The sequence below is a fragment of the Carassius auratus genome, unplaced genomic scaffold (genome assembly GCF_003368295.1).
Source record: "Carassius auratus strain Wakin unplaced genomic scaffold, ASM336829v1 scaf_tig00006580, whole genome shotgun sequence".
Classification (NCBI taxonomy): domain Eukaryota; kingdom Metazoa; phylum Chordata; class Actinopteri; order Cypriniformes; family Cyprinidae; genus Carassius; species Carassius auratus.
The window spans coordinates 20,176-42,167 of NW_020523769.1; the positions used below are offsets into that span (position 1 = coordinate 20,176).

General features: G+C 37.8%; 1 protein-coding gene across 2 annotated transcripts; it reads right to left on the reverse strand.

Annotated features, from left to right (window-relative positions):
• Positions 1 to 108: 108 nt before the first annotated feature.
• Positions 109 to 16,590, reverse strand: LOC113071223 (transmembrane 9 superfamily member 3-like). Of its 2 annotated transcripts, none has more exons than XM_026244589.1 (15): positions 16,374 to 16,590; positions 13,413 to 13,608; positions 13,107 to 13,229; positions 9,745 to 9,905; positions 9,438 to 9,515; positions 9,198 to 9,329; positions 6,493 to 6,659; positions 6,241 to 6,335; positions 5,179 to 5,309; positions 3,416 to 3,555; positions 3,118 to 3,186; positions 2,877 to 3,023; positions 2,620 to 2,703; positions 2,148 to 2,224; positions 109 to 2,025 (listed from the first exon to the last, which is right to left on the reverse strand). In XM_026244589.1, exons 1-15 carry the CDS (start codon positions 16,464 to 16,466, stop codon positions 1,991 to 1,993), a joined length of 1,728 nt encoding a protein of 575 aa, XP_026100374.1. In that variant the 5' UTR covers positions 16,467 to 16,590; the 3' UTR covers positions 109 to 1,990. The 2 variants fall into 2 exon arrangements, with proteins under 2 accessions (XP_026100374.1, XP_026100375.1); XM_026244590.1 differs by having other exon boundaries at positions 109 to 2,022; positions 2,144 to 2,224.
• Between the last annotated feature and the right edge of the window lie 5,402 nt (positions 16,591 to 21,992).

Sequence of the window (21,992 nt, forward strand, 5' to 3'; positions counted from 1 at the left end):
AGTTTGAGGACCTAACGTTAAGTTCTCTGCTGAAAGGTACAATGGTGTAGACTAGAGACTGATTCTTAAACAAGACTGTCATCGTTATTTTGACAAACACATGTAATATTTTAAAGACAGATGAAGCTGCCATCACACCATTTGTTTATTCTACTGAAAAGTGCAATCAATTACATACTGATTTGTGTGTAATTCTTGTAGTTCCCATCCAGTACTCAGCTGTCATTGGGCAGAAATTTTATGACAACTTTTCCTTCATATATAGACAATGCCTACATAACCTCAAAAACAATGTTTATTTCTTTTTTCTTCTCCTTTTTACAGCAAGTTAATATTGTGTTTAAAATGTCTCTTTAGACTTCACATGGAACATGACATGAAGAACCAGAAATAAACATTTTTAAACTGGGAGGAATGAGGTTTAGAAAAAGGCTTTGCCACTTCTCAAAACTTTTTTTTTTTTTAGTTACATACTGTATTTACACAAAGGAACATAAGAAAAATAAGAACAACAGCTTGGTCTAAGTGCGTCTCCACTTAGTAACCATGAAAACATCTAGTAAAGTGTACAATAACTTCACTTTGTACAGTATGTCTGCAGAGATTTCGCACGTGTGCCTCAATTGTGTGACATTCACAATTTTGGTTTAGATCATGGATACAAAAAAAGCATGAGAGAAACGACTGTCCAAGACAATGAATAGCCTTTCAACTCTTAAAAATAAACCAAAAGTAAAATTCAAAAAAGCTGATGACTAAGTCCTCTATGAGCAGCACAAAGTCAATGAAGCACTTCTTTTTGAGACCATTCTACAATATGCTAATGAACAAGGGTAGTGATGGGGGTCACCAAAAGTGTAATGATTCTAAAAAACAAACAATCGGATCATATGATTTGGTGAAAAATTCATGCAATATCAGGCAAGCTGTAACTGTTCCACCAAGCCCACCCCAACCTTAAAAATGAATGAAAAACCTTTAACTGACGGTCTAAAAAAAAAGAAAGAAAGAAAATACACCCTTTAATAAATCTGTACAACCAAAATACATTTGGGATCTACATCTACAGTTACATTATTAAGGTTATATACATGGCCACCCCCCTACATATATTATCTTTACAAGCAGACTTCATTCAAACCCAAACGACAACATAAGACTGAACTGGAAAAAGAAATATCACATCACACAACCCATTAAAAACAATCTGCCACCAAACCATCATTTCAGATCATCAGTCTCACTAGGATCTGCTGCGGATAGCGTACTCTATCTGATGTGCCAAGCTCCATCCTGCGGATCTGAGCTACAGGAAAACAGATGCCCTCAAAAGGAAGAGCTAAAACCTGGCCGTTTTCGCATCATGTTGTTTTTTTATATATATTTGAATTAAAAAAAATGGTATTTTGGAATTTCAAGCCACATTATGCTTTTGGTGTCGTTCATAAGCATGTAAAACAATACTACAACAATGGCATTGTATGACTCTGTAATATAAAACAGACAAGCAAGAGGATGGACGTAAACCCCACTCTCTAATATTCACATATAATAGAACAAAGGCTCTCCATACACTTTGGCCTCTTCACTGAAGAGAGCTAGACTATTCCATCAATAAAGATCTGTTCAATGGTTTTAGGTGGGAGTTATAAGAAATAGGAGCAACGCTGTGGTGTACTTTCTTTCCCCTTTTATCTGCCTGCATTTCATCCGGAGGGAAAAAACGAAAAGCAGATAAAAGAAACAAAAAAAGAATAATAAAATAAAAAAAGTCCTGTTTATTTCACCTTTCATTTTATCCTTGTGTACGCTTCATGCCGTCACTTTTAATTCATTGAGAATGGAAAACTAGATTTTGTACAAGATACCACAATCTCTTCTTGCAAAATAAATGGAGACTTTGTGCCCGCTTCAATCGGGAGAAGTGTCAGCTGATCCGCAGCGTCACTGCAGAGTGTCTAGTCGATTTTCACATTTGTGTAGATCTTCCTCACAAAGGCACTTGTTCCATGTAACCCACGGCTCCTAAAAACAAAGAGATAAAGAGAAAGCGATAGTCAAAATGTGTCAATCCCTTTTCCAGATAGCAACATTTATTACCTTAGAGGAGAATCAATCATCAAGTGATTTTGTTTTCTTGTACTCACCACACATGATTCCCAGAGCAGTACTGAACACAGCCATGTAGCCGAAATAGAACGATGTCTGAAATAAGCCATACATCCTGGGAAAAAATAAATGAGTACAGGCTAATTATTGGTATCAGATCCTACATCTACACATAGAAAATGATGAACAACTTCTACTTTTCAAAGTACTTTTACAATATATTTGCATTTCACACAAGTAACTAGGAATGTGTAAAGAGTGATCCTTAAATTGAAGTATGTTCATCACACACAGATTTAGAATGGTATATTTTAATGCTTCATAAGAACTTTTCACCTAAAAGGAAACATTTTATAGAAAATTGCAGCTTAGAATTCTGCAAAATATCTTTGTTATGGTCCATAAAAGAAAGGAAATCATACATTTTGAGTGACTGAGGGCGAGTAAATCAGTCTTCTAAATTTAGAGCATTTACATAATGACATTTGAGGAAAAGGAACTGAAACTCACTTTGTTTTGAAGAAATAGTAGTAGAAGGAGTACATGTAGACGTAAACTGCTGTGGACGCTGCAGAGAGAAAGCTTGTCCACTGCCTAAAAAAAACAATCACTGTCATTCAGTCTCATGATGTCATCTGGTTATGCTGCATTTACTACCCTACAAGACATTTTAACGCATCTGTGGTCTGATCCCAAGGGAGGATGGATGTGGAAACAAAGTAAACTGCATGAGCAAAACAGCATTATGGCAAGTAAATGCTCCTTACCATCTGTAGTCCTCTGCGTTGAGAAGGAAGTAGGTACAGACGATGGTCACACAGACTGTGACAATGCACAGGATCACCAGCACCAGCATCATAAATCCGTACACATAGTAAATCTTGTAGGCCCAGAAAGATGTGAAGATAAAGTACCTGAGGGAAGGTGAGCAGAGTTTTTTTTTTCCTTATAGATATTCATAGTAATTATGGGTACAAATATAAATCCAGAACCAATTTACAGACTCACATCTCAATGAATATTGACCCGAATGGAAGGATGCCACCTAGACACACAATAACTGCCGGCTCCATAAACCTAACAAAGAGAAACAATTAAAAACAATGATCTAATGTCTACTGATAATCACATTTTATGCAGAAAACATTTACAATATTTACATTCAGATTACTTCGATTATATTTACATATGTAGTCACCGAAAACAAAAACGAAAAACAATGACACAATGATGAATATGGCATGATATCAAGACAACTGAGCATGTTTGAGACTGTTTGTGATGTGTGAATCATGGATGAGGTTACCATTTCTTCTCTGGGATGGGTCTGGGTACAGCATTGACTCTACAAGGAAAGTTGGGCTGGCCGGACAGGTTCCTGCCCAGAATGGTCCCCACCAGGTTCAGAGGTAGAATGACAAAGAAACAGATGCAGCACACTGCAACCTGATCAGACAAATTAGAAACATCATATTTTAACAGATGAAACAAGTACTTTACCAAGCAATTAATGCTTTAAGGCTATTAAGTGCTATTATGTGTAATATCAAGTAGGGATGCAAAGATCATGATTTTTCATGGCCGATTCCGATACCGATTTTTTACAAACAAACTGGCCGATTCCGATACCGATTTCCGATTTTTTCTTTTTTTTTTCTTTAAGTAACAAACAAGAAAGAAGGAAAGTGTGCATAAACAAGATGTTTATTTGGTATTCAATAGGCCAAACTGGCTTTTGGCTATTGACAACAATAACTGCAACCATCTGAAATTAACGGCAGTATATGCACAATAAGTTTCCTACATTCAATACAAACATAGATGTTACATACATCAGCATTTAGCTTTTGTTTTTGAATTGGGTTGAAACTACAGAGAACTGGCCTTAAATTTAAAGATTAACTGTAACCATGTGTAATTAAAGGCAACAACTGCATAGTTCTAGAGTCCAAACAACACAATCAACACATATTCTTGATCAGCATTCAGTATTTTAGTTTTTAAATTTGGTTTTAAATAAAAAAAAAAAGGTATTTACCAGTGTCTTTATTTACAGACTAAATAAAAGTATGCTATTTATTATTCCAAAATGTTAAAATCAAATACTGTTGGTGCAAATAAAACAAAGATGCAAACTGTTTTCATTCATCCAATAAAAAATAAATAAAAAAAAGAGGGTAATGATTTACATCTATATTTTCTTAACTTGAGCCAATGAAAAATAAATAACTATTCTCTCAAGTGAAAAAAATATAGATATGAATCATTACCCTAAAATTCTTTAATTGGATGAATGAAAGACTTTTTCTCAGTGTACTACAGCAGGTGATTTTTAAATCAAATTAAGTCGATGTAATTTTAAGGTAAAATAAAAATAATCATCCTATACAGAACTGTCGTTTACTTCTGGCTTTTTAAACGTATATGCAAGTTCCACTTTACAAAAAAAAAAAAAAAAAAAGTTTCGTCACAGTTTAGTCCGTTTCGTTTCTCATCCAACATGTGAGAAGATGATCTGAACATCTCTTCACGGTCTACTCGTGTTCAGGCCAGGGCTCGGTTGGACCGGTAACAGTAAGCTCACGCAGCTTTAGTGCGCACAGAAAAGGGACTCTTATGTGTGCGCCAGTACACCAACGGCTGATCGCTTCCTGCTATCTGTGCCTCAGACATGAAGCTCTGCATTTCCAGTACTGATCGGCTGCCCGTGTCCTCCACACAGATTTCAAAATACTTCCACACAAATGACATAGCGAACGATAACAATGTAGTCTGTGCACGTGGCCGCACTCCCGAAAAAAAAAATCGGCCGATTGCCGAACGCGTATTTTAAGCAAAAAACATCCGGTTCCGATTTATGGTCGGTCAACCGTTGCATTCCTAATATCAAGGGGATTAGAAACTAAATATTGATACCAGTGTGTTTACAACCAAATAACATATTCAAGTGATTATTTCCTTACTTAGCAGTTGATCTCCTTTGTAAAATCAGCCTGAGATGGACTTGTACATGAAAGTAAATGTAGGCATGTAGGACCACACACTGTATAAGGCAAATGAGGAACTCACCATGGTGCCGAATGGGATGGCTCTGGAGGCATGGTAGTACATAGCGATGAAGTTGATGAAGAAAGCTGTGCCACACACCATGGCAGGAATCAGAAAAGCTCCTATGAACATCTGCTTTATCCATCTCCTCCCTGTACAAAATTATGCAAAATAGTTGAAAGAAACAAGTAGTAGTTACAAAAAAAGGATGCACATAATTTCACCTTGAGCAGTTCCTAGGACACCTTCGATAGACTATATGCCCTGGTATACTTATAGCAAAACTGAAGAATCAACTAATGTGAGACATTTCTTTTTCTTTTTTAGATTTATAATTAGCATTTTATTACTTTTCGTTTAATTGAGATAGGACAGTAGGTTAACAGAAAGCAAAGTGGTTGAGAGAGAAGGAGATAAGGTCCACGAGCTGGGACTCGAACTCGGGACGACCAAAGTGCAACATAGCTACATGTTGACGTGCTACCCAAAATTGGTTCGGTCCAAGATATCCTTTCTTAATTTTTTTTTCTTCTTAAATCGACCCAAAACATTTTTAGAAGTTCAAAACTGCCATCCAATGTGACGTTTGCTCCTACTGGCAAATATCAACAAACTACCATTGGTCCATGGTGATGACCTAACAGGTAGGTGTGGCTCTGGGACTCCGCCTTCCTTGACATTAAATCTTCTCTGGTTTATTACTTCTGGTCAGTCCCTCAAGGTTAGAGGCAAGTAAAAATGCATGAATACACCGGAGAGCCACTTAACAGTATAAACTGAAGTGTTAGTTTAATTCTAATTGGATTAGTTTAATTCTAATTGAAAGTCACACCATTTCTCATGCTTTAAATTAAACAATCATATAAAGTGCTATATGAATAAATGTGATGAGACTTGAGTGTCAAATTGCATATACTGTGGCCAAGATATTTTACTTTTTTCTAACAAAGAATGAAAAAGAACTTTGCTGTGACTAAATCTGGGCCTTAAATGCTTACATTTATAACTTGTGTATAGCTAACATTTTTTAAAATGATATTTGGAGCTTTCCATATTGCAACTGTTACATATTAGTTTGCATACCTCCTTGTTTTGCATAAAGACTCCCACCAAAGTAGCCGTTGACTGGAGATGTGGCTGCATAAACAAATATGGCTGTACTCAGCATGGACCCTCTCCTACAGAGGCAAGCATAAAAGTCCTTTAATAAGAACTAAGGGAAATGTGCTCACTAGATGTTATCTAGGACTTTAAATTACCTGTTAAATGTGCAAATGTGTATTGTGATTAGGCTTTAAGTTTATGATTGCCCTGTAAATCATAGGTGAAACTCACTCTGTATATAAGTCCTCAATCATGGCCAAAATGATGACTATGAAGGAAACCGAGAAGATCTGACAGCCAGAGCCAATGAGGGAGGAAAAGATCAGTGGATGGCTGGATGGCCTAAACACATCACCATGAACCTGCTTCCATCCATATTCATCACCGAGATCACGATCCTGATATCGAGATAAAAGAAAAACATAATGTGGGTTGAGTAAAAAAAAAAAAAAAAATGTAAAGAGAGAAATGTAGTATTAAGTAATGGAGCTATTATCAGAGCTAAAACACATCACTGTAAACGCCTTTCCCCATGGAGCGCCTAAAAGCTAAATGAATATCGGACGCAATGACGCACTGTAATAATACAATGCAAACATTCACCCACCGGAAATGCAATTGTTTTTTTTGTTTTTCCGAACCAGTCCGACGAATATTTTGAGCTTCGCAAAGCGAAAACACGGGCAGTCCAATAAGATCTGAGAATTACATCACATGACCAGAGGTGCTGCTGTTGCACAAAAGGATGTGAATGATGGCACTGTTTGGAAAACAAGTTTAAACAAACACAGAAGAGTGTCCCGGAGAGTTGGATGCGGAGTTATTGTTATTGTTGGTATCTGTGTTTGCAGTGTAGTGTTATTACACATATAAAGAGTGCATGTGTCTAGGGATGGGCATTTTGGGAAATTTCTCATTTCGATCATTGATAGGTTTAAAAAAACGATTAATCTATTAATCGGGGGTGGGGCTTATGCGGGTGGGTGGGGCATGGCCATAAAGTATATAATGAAAAAAAAATCTGAAGATTGATATGAAAATGAAAAATAAATAAAAAATTTAATCTGACATGAAAATCTGTCTATGAAAACATGAACACATGATTAGGACAGGTTAGATTATGATGAAGCAATGTTATTAATAAAGGAGCAAGAAATATCTGCATGAGGTGAAGAGTATACCAATAAACGGAAGCTTATTCTATGACATATCCTATGATAAATCAGATAACTGAGATACAGACGTAACATTAAAACTTGTATCAGCACAACAGAATGCTAAGTTATGCGTTAGACCGAGAGAGAGAGAAAGAGAGAGAGAGAGAGAGAGAGAGAGAGAGAGAGCTCACCTCTGAAGCGTTTTAATGACAGCGCGCTGAAAGATGGGCAAGGACAGATTTCACTATAGATTCCTATAAAGTTCTCATTATAAATTTATGGCAGATTTGTGCTATATTTTCATCTACGTTATTAAGTGTAATAGTTGTAATTAAGTTTTATTTTTAAGTTAAGTTTTATTTTCCATAAACCACCTGTGCGTTTTCGAAGACGAATTGCATTATGCCCACAAATATGATGGGGAAAAAAAGCTCGGCTGCATTATTATAACATCAATAATAAAATAATAACAATAATAATAATAGAAAAATAAAACATTTAAGAGCAATATCATTATCGGGCATTGCTTATATGAGCATGAAACGAATCGCTGATATGCAGTGATTTCAGCATAATTGTTCATGTTAATTAATCAGACACTAGCTCTTAAAATATTTATCTGAAAAAAATTAGCCGATGCAGATGTGAACTTGACCGAAAGTGTAACTCGGATTAACACAGAAAGATACTTTTTCTTTTTTTAGCTTCTTTACTCAACTGCATTTTTTTTTTAACAAAACATTGTCTTCCAGTATAACTTTAGCAGCATATTTGATCCAGCGGTGAAACTTAGTTTTTAAAAGATAAAGAAAAAAGTTCACCAAGTTTAACCAAACAACTATTATAAGGTATAAAACAGAGACCAAATAGCCTAGATATTTTAACTATGGCTAAAACTCAAAACTAAAATAATAATTATTTTAAAAAAAATGGATATTATATTTACCACAACCGGTGAAACATTCAAATGTCTATTCAAAAAGTAAAGGCGGTCTTCGTGCTCAGATGAGAGCCGAGTGCGCAGCCTGCGTTGCATTTAGGTCTTAAGGCAAGTGATTCAATGCTCGTCTGAGTTGCCGCTCTCTTATCGCCAAATATTTTATGTACACATTTTAGAGGATAGCGCATTGTTTTTTTTTTGTAGATTTGTGTGACAGCTTGGCGCTACACAGCTTACCCTGAACTGTATTTTCATCATTCTTCTCAAAGGGAAACCCGCCATCACTACGTGAATTTGAGGCCATGATTATCTGTCTTCTTATGTCTTTTGAGGCATCAAGTGGGAAGCTAACCAATCAGAGATCAGGGCACCGCCCAACGTGCTGCCATAACCAATTAAAAAAATTAATAAATAATAATAATAATAATTTCGATCATCGTTTACGTGATCGATCATCGCTGTCGCGGTCGAGTACTCGATCACTGTTGCACATCCCAACATGTGTCTACTTATTATAGAATCAAAATCAACCTATTCAGATCACAGTTATTACAAGCACTCTATGATGGTTTAAAGTGGGTAAGCAAATAAATTAGTTACACAGATTTTCTAGCCTAGCTTGATGCTAATTATATTTTAGGATGTAGCCTATTCTTGTAAGCATTAGAGATAGATTGTGTTAGCAATGTTCGCCAGCAATTCGCGTCGCTTTTTCACATCGCACTCAGTGTGGAAAGGCCTTAAGGTTGTGAATAAACTAATTCATCACAGACATGCATAAATTAAAAGGTGATGGGATTTGTAAGGCTCATTTAATAAAGAATTTCAAAAGTGATCACCATGTCATCCATTTCCTCTTCTTTGCTGTATCTGGCATAGTCTTTCCTTAATGTCCTCATCAGGATCATTGAAACAAGACCAACCAGGAAAATCACCATCATGAAAGAGTTAAATATTGAGAACCAGTGAATCTGTCAGGTGTAAAACCACACACACACACACAAACAAAAACATGAAATATATTCAATAAAGTGAATATTTAGCACATTTTAAATCCATTCTGAAAATGAGGCACCTACTCTGTGTTGAAAGAAGGATGGATCAAGGTATTTGTCAAACCTATCTTCAAATTTCACATCAGATTTCTTCCATTTCACCTGTGAGGATCAACAAAACATACATACATATATATATATATATATATAAGAAATATCTAAGCAAACACTGACTTCTTTCACACAATAGGCATTAGTCAAATCTTTATGGGCAAAACAGCTATGCTAAAAGTATAAAAATAAAAAATGAAAAAATAAAATACCCCCAAAATTTAAGTGACAATTTAACTAGTGTTAGCAGGTTTCTGAAGCTCAGGAAAGCTTTACTCACAGAGTATGACATGGGGATTCTTGTGTTTGGCACAAGCTTGACCTTCCCCTCGCTGGTCAGGTTAACATCCACAATTCTATTACCATTGTGTCCAATCTCCAGCTTCTTGTAAGTCCAGAGATAATAGTCCTCACCATTCTCGTCAGCTTCACCAACAATTCCTTAAATAATCCCACAAAACAATAATTTTCAATAATGTCAGTAATATATTATTATTAGTTCAAGTAAACAGTAAATTAAATCCTAATAAAATGAAATTAAAACTGACATTGTTTACTTAATAGCTTTCTCAGCTGTTATTAGGGATGATTCAGTATCATATTCTATTCTTCCATCAACTGTAATAACATTCTATGTCTCTGAAATGACTGGAATAACCACTAACATTTTACAATCCAGTCAAACCCTGAGAAATAAGTCTGCTTTATATTATGTCCTCTAGAATATTGTGTTTCATCTGAAAAGCTTCACATTACAGACACTTCACATGACATTTCACATTGTGGTTTCAGGTAAAGAACTGATAGAGACATCTTCAAGCTTTTGAGAAACTTATTTAGTTTAAATGCTATATTTTTAAATCTATATTTATATCTGCTTCAAAATTATTGAAGAAACAAAACAGTCAAAGATGCATCTCAAAACATATAGCTAACTCACATGTCAGATAAAGTCTTTAACTTAATTTATTCCCATAATCAGATTTTCTTAATTCATGAAAAAAACTTAATCTTCAATAATGCTCTTTCAGTACAGTTCACTACACCAAAGAAGTTACATTTCATTAGTACTGTTGAGTAGTAGGGCTGTCACTTTTGTGAAAAAAATCCTTTTCGATTTTTAAGACATAAGGGTTAATTGAATCGATTGTAAAATCGATTTTCCGTCAAAAAATCTTTCTTTTTCAACATCAAATAACGGACAAACTTAAAGAGAGCACTGGAAACGCACAAGTCAGCAATATTTCTTATTTATTGGCATGAAGTTTTGTGCAGAATAACAAACAGCAACAGGAGAGCAACATTCTCGAAAAAAATATATATGCAGAGGGGACGGCTACCATAACATAAAAGAAAAACATCTCTGCAGGCTTCAACCCAGCTGCATTTATGATTTAGGCAATTAAAAGATCTCCCAATATTATTTTAACTAATGATTCAATCAATTTCAAACAACAGTTCAAAAAATTTAACTTTAAATGGACTTGATAACAAGCCATATTATGTGTTTTTTATTGTACGTAACCGACAACTAGGCTAGGTGGCACTAGGCAGGCATAATGAAATGCGCAAAAAGGCTAGGGCCATTACAAATTTATTGGACAGGAAAACAAGTTGATCAACATTTTCGGGGTTCAGAGCAGAGCGTTTTTTATTCACTTTATGTCCAGCTGTTGAGAAGAGGCGCTCCGACCAAACTGATGTCCCAGGGACACTCAAGTACTTCATTGCCAGCTGCGCAAGGTGGGGGTATTACTGCCAATTTTCCACCACAAAAGCCGGTCGCTGTCAGCTTGCAATGGTGGCTCCTTTTCATAACTCAGAATAAGGGTCATGAGACATCCCGAAAAATTTGTGACAGTCCCGAAATCTAAACTGTTGTCCCGAATCTGGCCCTAATTGTCCTGAAAATTATACTAAAGCAAAATCTTGAGTAGTTATTGTCTGATAAACATTAAAAACTGTCTTCGGAGGTTGAGTCGTCCTGCAACCAGCCCCCGCCGGCTGCTCATTGGCTGCAATACCGTAGGCGTCTAGGCACAAATTTAGATATTCATTTATCTAATTAATCTATATGCACAAAGACAATACTACCTTTTTGTCCCCTTTTTGTTTTAAAGCTTGATAAAGAGAGCGCAAGTTGCTGCAGCTGCGAGGAGGACAGTGATGCACACGTTCAGGAGTGATTGACAGTTCGCTGGCACTGGGTACAAAAAAAACTCTGCGACAATTAATTTGTTATTTTCGTTTAAGCTTATTATCATTAGCATTACAGAAAGGTCTGATTTAAGCACTGTTACAACATTTGAGTTCATATTTTAATGTTGTTTTTTTTTTTGACAGACTAAAAACTAGTGACAGACTGTTGATCTTTGAATAAAAATGTGTTTAGTTAAGGTTTGAAATTCATTATCTTTTATTATAGGCTACGAAGTCTAATATCATAAGCCCCCCAGACACTAAGAAACTTGTTAACTTGCAGAACAGTGTCTCACATCCAAGCACCAAATGCTGGATTTTTTCTAACCTCCGCTTTCACCCAGCCTAAGGCTCATCATAGGACACAACTTCCAGCATTTTGATCACCTTCTCGCCAGCCTCAAATGTTGCGTAATGGACAAATCAATACTCCTTAGATGCATGCTTGTCAAAAACCACCACAAACAGAATGTCCCAGGAGACCCTTAATACAGGCCCAGATACATACAGATGTACAGATATTGCCGATTTCTCTTCTCTGAGAAGATGAATCCCGACACCTCAAATATTAATGTGCAATGCATTCTCACCACTGACGAGGAGTACAAAGTTAACCGTACCTAAGAGAGCAGTTGGTAACTTTGTTGCTGCACATTTGCACAGAAACAATGGGCCCAAACACAGATAATGTCACACGCACCACGGTTTCAATCACATTTTGGCGAAGGTCATTCATGAACAAAAACCCTAATCTAGTCTCATAAAACTGTTCATCATTTTTGTTATTTGTACTAACAGATTTGCCTCAAATACATATTTTTAAACCTTCACGACTGCTCTCACAAACTTTTCAGCTCAACAGTTATTTTTATTTTTTCTGTAATTGAAATTAAACTGAAATAAAATAAAAATGAACACACACACACACACACACATATATATATACATATATATATATACATACATACATACATATACATACATACATACATGCATATATATATATAATATTTGCCTTGACCAACAACTGACATAAGTCCAGGTCTAAGTACTAAAATTGCTAAAACTGAAACCAATTAATAAACAAATTAACCTATACAGAAACAAAAATCAAAAACTACTCAGGTTAAAATGTATTTGGGAGTTGGCACACTATTCACTGCTCAAACAGAAGTCCAATTTTTTCAAAGTAGCTTTCTGTCGGTCAACATTGAATATTTGTGTGACCAACTTGAACATGAGCGAAATCTGCATAGGGAAACTTGGGAACTAGGGAAATTCTTGAAATCACTAATGATGAATTTGTCAAGCAACAGTTAATGTGACTGCACTTTTATTCAATAACACCACATACAAAACAGAAAACCTGTAAACAAACCAGTGCCAGGTTTTTGTACACTTAGAAAAGAACAGACCTGCCACCTTGGCATCCTGGTTACTCACCCCAGATGGGAAGGTCATCTATGTACATTTGGTACCAGTAGTGGTTCTTGATGGCATAGACAAACGCATCTCTTTTAGGTTTGTCAAGCTCAATGTCACAGTATGTTGCCTGCATCACCTCGTCTGTAAAAGACAAATCGACATTGCATTCTTACAATCAACAAAAGAGCAATAATACTTACTAACCAACAAAAATAAAAACGAATTTAATTCACATAGTACAACAGTTTAACACCCGTGCCTTTGATAACCTTCATTTGAATAGGTAAACACACATACACTACACATATTAACGTACAACTATACCTTTGAACGTGATGTCCAGACCGCTGAACTCCAGTTCAACCCCCTGCAGCGCCTCTCCTAACGTCTCATGATAGTGACTAATAGTTTTCTTGGTGCCTACGCAGAAGGGTAGGGAGAAGTACTTATAGGTCTCCTGTCGGTTGTGATAAGGGCCCACTGTATTCATCCATAGAACCACCTCCTCTTTATCGGTGTACTGTAAAAGACAGACAGCAGTCATCGGACAGATACCCGTTTTAAATATCAGCATCTGCTTCTTTGTGATGTTAATTCAATTCCAGGATGTCACCATTAGAAAGACCATTTGAAAAGTTTTAAAATAAACAAACTAGCCTGCATTTTGTTCTTAAGCAATTCTTCAAATAGAGCAAACTAACAATCATCATTCCCAAATCCACTCACACAGAGAATGCTATCCAGGGCTCAAGCACACCCATAAAAATCATGAATTCAGCTGGCAGAAAAGAGATTTTAACAATGAGATTGTGATGCTCCCCATCACTCAAGGAAAAAAAAAAAATAAATAATAATCAAGACTATTCTTGAAGGAAAAACTGCTTAAAAAAAAAAAAAGAATACTGGTTGAACATTACACCCCATTTAAGTCTATAGATAAAATGTATGCATCCTCCAAGTGGACAGGCAAGCAAATTTTATAATATATATATATATATATATATATATATATATATATATATATATATATATATATATATATATATATCTTATTGTACTGCAATTCCTGCAATACAATAGCAGATATTTCCAGTGGAGAAAACTCCATAACTAACATCAAGCTTTCAAATACAAAAGATCATCCTGTTATTTATATAAAATATAGGCTTAAATGCACACAACTTTGTCTAATGATGATCAACAGCACAATAATGTGCCTAAAATGTTGAGCCAATATGTGTAACAAGTCAACTGTTAAGTTATCATTACTGTCAAGGGAAGATGTATAGACTACTCGCTGATACACATATTCGAAAGCTGCTGCCAAACCAGTTTTTAGAAATTACAGACTACACAGAACCTATGACAGATTTTTGGAAGCAATGCTTTTGTCACATTTCAGTGGTTATTGGTATCCTACTGTATGTTTAATAAGGATTCTTAGTCATAATGAAAGACCCTTTCCTAAGGCAAAAGACAAGACATTAGACATAATAGGTCACCCACTAAATATTAAATGTAACTGATCTAGGGATGTAGACAATCTTCATGCAGAATAAATATTTCCTTTTTGGGGTGAATTATTCCTTTGATTCTTTGAATTACAAGTGTAAAGAATCACAGCAAACATAGGGTGTGAACCTGAAAAAATCAGGTAGTGTTACACAATCCTTTTTGAATCTAAAGGGTAATACAGCAGCAAATGTGACACTGGAAGCACTGGTCTAAATAAAATGAACATGAGAATAGGAGGAAGAGAAGACAACTACACGTTTGTATTCATGAAACCTTAAACACCATCTCCCATGCTAAGAGGTATTCTCATTGGCATCAGTTTTTTTTTTTTTTTTTTTAAAGGAGCCCATTAAGTATCAGAAATCCCCAGATCTCTATAGACAGCATGAGGACTATTTATGCACTATAAATCATGATCACAGATTATGTGTGGTTCTGAATACTTTCAGTAATAATAAAAAAGCTGTAAAAGGGGCTGCAATGAAATGGAAATGCAACCTTAGTAAATACCCATAATCAAGTAGTCTGATCTGATCATGCATCATAACAAAGTTGTTTAAATTCTATTCAAAAGTGAGAATGTACCTGCCAACATCCAAAATGCTGATGAATTAAGGAACTCGAAGACAGGAAAAATGCTGTCTAAGTCCTGGGTCCTGACAGAGATGATATTTGGACACACTAGGGCACTTAAAGTAAAATTGAAATATAAGTATAAAGAGATATCTTCTGTATTGTATTAAATCTTATTGTAGAAGATTATCGAAAAAATCTGGGGGCAGGTTAGAGAAAAAAAAAGGGTATTTCTATGTATCCATGGTTGACTGGATTTTGAGATGTGCACATTAAATTTAAATGGAGAAAGTTGAATGTTTGCTCCAGTTATAACATTTTGATTTAAAATTACAAGGTCAGAAAAAAAATATTTCTTCAGATGAATTGTTCACAATAACGTAAGATCGAAGTATGAATTGAATAATGAATACATGATGACTTTAAAATGGTCTCAAATCCAAAACAAACAATGTTATCATCAGGGCTATAAAACTGCTTGATGCATTTATATGTTTGACTTTTTAAAGAAAAAAAAAAACTAGTGTATTGATGAATTGTTGGCTGCCTTATAAGAAATGGGCTGGACATTTTGTGATTAAACACCATAGACCTAGGAACTGTGAAATATAGTCACCGAAATCAAATGTCATCGAGATAAAACTGTCATCCCGGCACACTGTATTTATAAGGTAACATTATAGCGGCTTTTAACTATAAAATGTAACGTTAACCATCTTTTACAGTTTGTCAGTCATAAAAAAAGCCTGGACCAACCGGATATGTGTCGGTCCATACGGACATATTTTAGCTAACGACGGTTAGCCGACACTTCAGAGTAACCTCACACATTAATAAAAAATATAAAAAAACACAACAAACGAAACACTTTGAGAAGTAATACATGGAATAACATTATATTTATCATACATCAAAGGATGAAAATAAACTGATGATTGTGAGCACTGTTCTGCTATTTGCACAACATAATGTAAGCGATGGGATAACTGATGCTAAGCTAGCCACGTAGCTTCTTGTGTGATTAGCATTTCTAACACAGACACGGGACAATGAATCAGAAACAGAGTCCACGGTTTTAGATTTATTTCTGTCCTTTGCTGTAAGACATTTTGTCAGAGCAACCAGCCTAATATCTAACGTCTCTCGAGACTTTACACACCGAGCACAGAGGGCTTCTCGGCCCGCGGTTTATCTTACCTTGTGGTCGTGTTCATCTGCTCGAACTGGCAGCAGTGAACTAAAAACAGTCGTCAGGACAACCACTTCAATCGTCCACCTGCCGAGCCCCATGATTTTCTAAGGAAAATTCTGCGACTGAGTTGAGATGGAATCTTTTAGGGGGGCTATCCCACCTTCCTTCTTCCTGGTTCTATGACAGTGGTTGTCTTAAGAAGCACACATACGAGCCTGTCGTAAAACTGTTCTGAGAGCGATCAGCGCGTTTTCCGCTGATTGGTGTGAAGAGATCACGCGGGTAACGTGGGCCTATCATTGGAGAGAGCGATGAGTCAACGTTGAGGAAGGAAACCCTCCGCGTTGCCACCCATGGCCACGTCACCTGAGCACAAACAGAAGTGGTGGAAAGGCCGGCTTTTAGCAGGATGTAAAACCACACGACTTGAGTGTTCGTTGATAGAAACTTCAAATAATGAAGCAGAAGTTTACGCCTAATCAGCAAATTTGTCACTGTTAGTTTAAAACTATAAAAAGCGTTAATTAATTAAACGTCAATTCATTGAAGACCATTGTTATTCAAACTGCTTAAAAAAGACTTTTTAAATAGCTTAAGTTAACATACAAAAGTTGAGAAACCTCAGAGAGCTGTCATATTTTCATTCGGGTTTCAGGCAAGGCTGTTTTTTTGTGTTGTTTGTCTTTTAGTTTAGCTAAGCATAGCCTATAGCAGTGATACCCAAAGTTATTTATATATTTATTTATTCTTTTTTTTTGCCTATATTTTAGGCTGATATTAAAATTATTTATCAATACTTGCATGTTTGAAGCAACAGTTGTCGATTCATGCAACTTGTAGAGCAGCAAGTGACATAATGCTTGATTGATGCTTGAAGGGAACTGAGGTTAAGTAACCAAAGTGTTCCCTTTCGAATGTTCACTCCCATTAAGTATGGGAAATCCAATCATGCCGCACCACGAGCAACAATTACATGCTGGTCTGTGAACCCAGTGTTAGAGCACAAATAAGGGCCCTAAGGGCACTATCTCACCCCAAGCTTAGCTGAGGGCATGAGAACCACTAACAATATGGGAGGATTAAACAGACAGACATCCCCGCTCTGCAGGCAAGGATTCTAAGTTATAGAATCTGGCAAAAGTGGACATCGACGACCAGCCGGCGGCCGCACAGATCTCATTGACAGATATGCCACTGGACCACGCCCATGAGGAGGCCATTACCCTTGGGAAGTGGTCTCTCACACCAATAGGGCATTCTAGTACCTTCTGATGCATAAGCCAGAGCTATTGCATCAACAATCCAGCGATACAGACAGTCTTTGCATAGTGACCGGCAGACCCCTCTGATGGCCTCCAAAGCAAATAAACTGCTGTTCAGACTGCCTAAACAGATTAGAACGTACCACATAGACTCTCAGATCCCTAACAAGGCAGAGAGCATTCGGTTCCTGCTTGCCATCTGCAGCGGGGAGCGCAAATAGAGATATTACTTTTCTCTAAAGGGAGCAGAGAGCACTTTAGAAACATAGCCATGTCTTGGTTTCAAAATGACCATACAGTCATTGAGCCAACAATCAAGTCACGAGGCGCTGACCGAAACATAAACTTGGAGTATGGATGGGGCATGCCCCTTATCCAGCAGTTTGCAGGACGCAGGAAAATCAGCATGCAGGACACATCACACGTCACTTCCGTCGAGGCACCAGACATGAAGGCTCCAAAATTCGGGGGATGCCAAATCATGCCTTTCGTCTGTGAGAGAAGGTCCCTCCTCAATGGGATGGGCCACAGGGCCATCGTTACCAGCTGAATCAGCTATGGAAACCAAGCCTGGTTCTTCCAGAGTGGAGCTAATAAGAGCTCCACTGATGATCTGGTGAATCAGGACGATAGGAAGAAATGCATACAGCTGAGCCCTGGGCCAGGGCGTCTCTCTGTATCGAGAAAAATGTTGGGCAATGAGAATTGTCTTCCAAGGCGAAGAGGTCAACCTCTGCCTTCCTGAAGACTGCCCTAATTCGTTGTACCATCTGAGGATGCAGCGCCCATTTTCCCTGGGGCTACCTTGCCTCTGGACAGCTGTGTGCTTTGATCTGTTGCTGTGAGCAGCTCTTTAAAGGTCTCCTCGTGCACTTGGCCAGACTCATCCATACTGTGGAGAAGTTTGGCTTGAAAAAACTTGGAGGATCGCCATTGTGTGCAGTACTGAGCCAGCCTGTATGTCTGCTGTGTGAGCCCTGTTGGCGATAGTTGAGGTGGATGGATGCGCTGCATGGATCTTTAAGCTGAGGGCAGAACGAGTCTTTTGTTCCTTATCTGGCTCGGCTCGGTGTTCATCTTCAGTTCTTTCTTCAAAGCAGTTCAGTCAGTGTACTGTTTGAGTAAATTAATTACTCCGGGATATTGGTTTATTTTGACTCAGAGGGAGTGTCAGCCACATAAAAAAAAAAAGTTAACAGCTTAAGTCATATGTGGATTAATGCTTATTGGATTTGGTGAACTGGTTCAAGAAGAACCGGTTAAATTGAATGATTCTTTCGCGAACCGGACATCACTACACTGCAGTGTTATGATCGTGCTCAGAACAGATCCTGAAGAGAAGACAATGCTGAATGAAGTTGTAGTTTTTGTTATTTTTGAACCAAAATGTATTTTCAATGCTTCAACAAATTCTAACTGACCCTCTGATGTCACATGGACTACTTTGATGATGTTTTTATTACTTTTCTGGACATGGACAGTATACATACATTTTCAATGGAGGGACAGAAAGCTCTCAAACTTAATCTAAAATATCTTAAACTGTGTCTTACGGGTTTGGAACGACATGAGGGTGAGTCATTAATGACATAATTTTTCATTTTTGGGTGAACTACTCCTTTAAGGTTTATGTGGCCGCCATATCTGCGGGGCATGCACTTGTGGGAGATGTTTCAGCAAGTCATCATCCCCTGGTCTCCCATTTTATATAGAGTTCGGGACTGCTTAGGCCTTTCCGCCCAGCAAAAGTCCTTTCTAGGCAGTGCTTTAAGTGGCCCAAAAGAGGTGCCGGTACTCTATTATAGCATAATAGCTTGCACTACAAGTCTCACCCAAGGGCTCTATTCGGTTGTTAAGTGATGACGTAAGAAGCGCTGTTTCCGGGTCCAAGCCTCAACTCGCTTCACTTGAGAATACTACCCCAGCAGCCGTTTATGAGCACTGTTTATTCATATTAATCATTTAAGCTAAACGCTTTCAAACTTACGGTATACACTACAGTCTCCGTGCTCACAGCGTCCAAAACACAAATAATTTGTATACATTTTTTTATATTTATATTTTCATTGTCTGGCTATCTGGGACTTCGGTATGGAGTTAAATGTTACGATTATAACTTTTTCGCTAGTATTCTATAACATTGTGAGTTTATATTAGCACCTTTTGTTGTTTTCTCGTTGTAACTGATGAGCGTTTGGACATGGAAGCGCTGCTACGTGAAGTCAGACTTAACAAGCAAATACTTGGCAGCATAACCAAGTACTTAGAGAACTGGCATCAATACTAGAACAGAGATGAACCACCATAAACAACCACGTACAAACATTGTCAGGACAGGTCAATTTTACAAATTTTGTACCAGCTGGCCAACATCCAGAGCATCCTATAACACCAAAAGTTGCAAGCTTCCTGCAATCAGCGCAGGATTTGGAAATTGGAAGTGGAACTTGATAAGAAGCTTGTGTTTCCCCCAGAAATAGTGGCTACAACACTCCGGCCAGACATGGTTCTGTGGTCTCTAACATCAAATCTGGTATATGTTGTCGGATTAACAGTACCATGGGAAGAGGGGGTCGAAGAGGCTTACGAGAGGAAAAAGAACAAATATTCTGACCTGGCAGCTGAAGCATCCCAGAACGGCTAGAAGGCTAGCATCTTTCCAGTAGAGGTGGGATGCAGGGGATTTGTTGCAACATCTACCACCAGTTTGCTAAAGAAAATAGGGGTGAAGGGTTGCTCTCTCCAACAGGCCATCAAGTCCATATCAAGTGCTGCTGAAAAAAGCAGTAACTGGCTCTGGATCAAGTGCAAGGATCCCATCTGGGCAGTAAGATAGAGACAGATGGTATGCGGTCAGGCTTAGGCCCGACTCAGGGAGAAGGATGCCCCTGCCATGCAGAGCCCATCAGGGACATAGAGGGTATGGCATGGAGGGGGTATACCTGGGACGCTGGGTACACTGTTGAGCCTTCTGGAGATGTTGTGGGCTTAAATCAATGAAACATCGATGAAGCAGGGTTCCCACCTGATGACCCCAATGACATACTTTACCCTCCCTTTGTTTTTACCACTCAACACAGATTGCTACTAGCAAGAGTTTCCTTCTAAAGGGATTGAAACATCTGAATCTATTAGCTTTACATACATAAGTTTTTTTTTATATATATATATAATTGTGTAGCTGAGTATTTCTTTTTGTACACAGTGCCGCGAACTGTCAATCACTCCTGTACACGCATCACTGTCCTCCTTGCAGATGCAGCAACTTGCGCTCTCTTTATCAACTTTAAAACAAAAAGGACACAAAAAGTCGTATTGTCTTTGTGCATATAGATTTATTAGATAAAAATGAATATCTAAATTCGTGCCTAGCCACCTATGGTATTTTTTTAGAACTTAGAAAAAAGATGCTTCAGCCAATGAGCAGCCGGCGGGGGCTGGTTGCAGGACGACTCAACCTCCGCAGACAGTTTTTAATGTTTATCAGACAATAACTACTCAAGATTTTGCTTTAGTATAGTTTTCGGGACAATTAGGGCCAGATTCAGGATTCGGGACAAAAGTTTCGATTTCGGGACTGTCCCGAAGTTTTCTGGTCATCCTACCTGAAAGAGCTACTGCATTACCTCATTAGCTTGCGTCTGACCTGCAGCGATATCATTCAGGCTTGGTGGGGTGTCAGCCAGCGAGTCATCTGATTCTGACCGTATTGTTGTAGTACTCAGAAGCTGAAGCCAGGAGAGCATATTATGTGTTGATGACTGCATTTGAATTTTTATTGAACCGAGGTGTGCACGTTTCACACACTCTCTCTGGCCACGGTAAGTTGTAACTGACAGCGACAAAAGCGACGCATGCGCATTTCACTTGTAAAACTCATGGGTGTATGGGTAATGTAGTCTCTGCTCTTGGTGGGATGAAATAGGAAGCTTGCATTGTGAAGGGCGCTCTGAAAAGCGGCAGCGCCGGCAAAGGATTAAAACCTCTATTAAAACAGATGTCCAAGTGAGCATACCAGTACACTAAAAGCACGTTCTGGAGGTGGCGGTACGCTCAAGAGCTATATTTGTAAGTGGCGGTACTGAGTACCGGTGCGTACCGGCCCACTTAAAGCACTGCTTCTTGGGACTTATCAATTGTTTTGGAAGGCCTGAAAGGCCATCCTTTTGAGCCATTGGAGTCTGTGTCAGAGAAGCTGTTGACCCTCAAGACGGCTCTTTTAGTGGCTTTATCTTCCCTTAAGAGGGTAGGGGATCTGCAGGCTCTCTCCATCAGCCCTATGTGTATGTACTTTGTCCAGGGCTGGTTAAAGTATTTTTGCGACCTAGGCCTGACTATGTTCCTAAGGTTGCTTTGACTCCA

Coding starts and splice junctions, on each gene's coding strand:
- LOC113071223 (XM_026244590.1), bottom strand. CDS start 16,466: ATGGGGCTCGGCAGGTGGACGATTGAAGTGGTTGTCCTGACGACTGTT. Junction 6,336..6,492: donor ATTGAGGACTTATATACAGA/GTGAGTTTCACC, acceptor TTGCCTCTGTAG/GAGAGGGTCCATGCTGAGTA. Junction 2,704..2,876: donor AACGCAGAGGACTACAGATG/GTAAGGAGCATT, acceptor TGTTTTTTTTAG/GCAGTGGACAAGCTTTCTCT.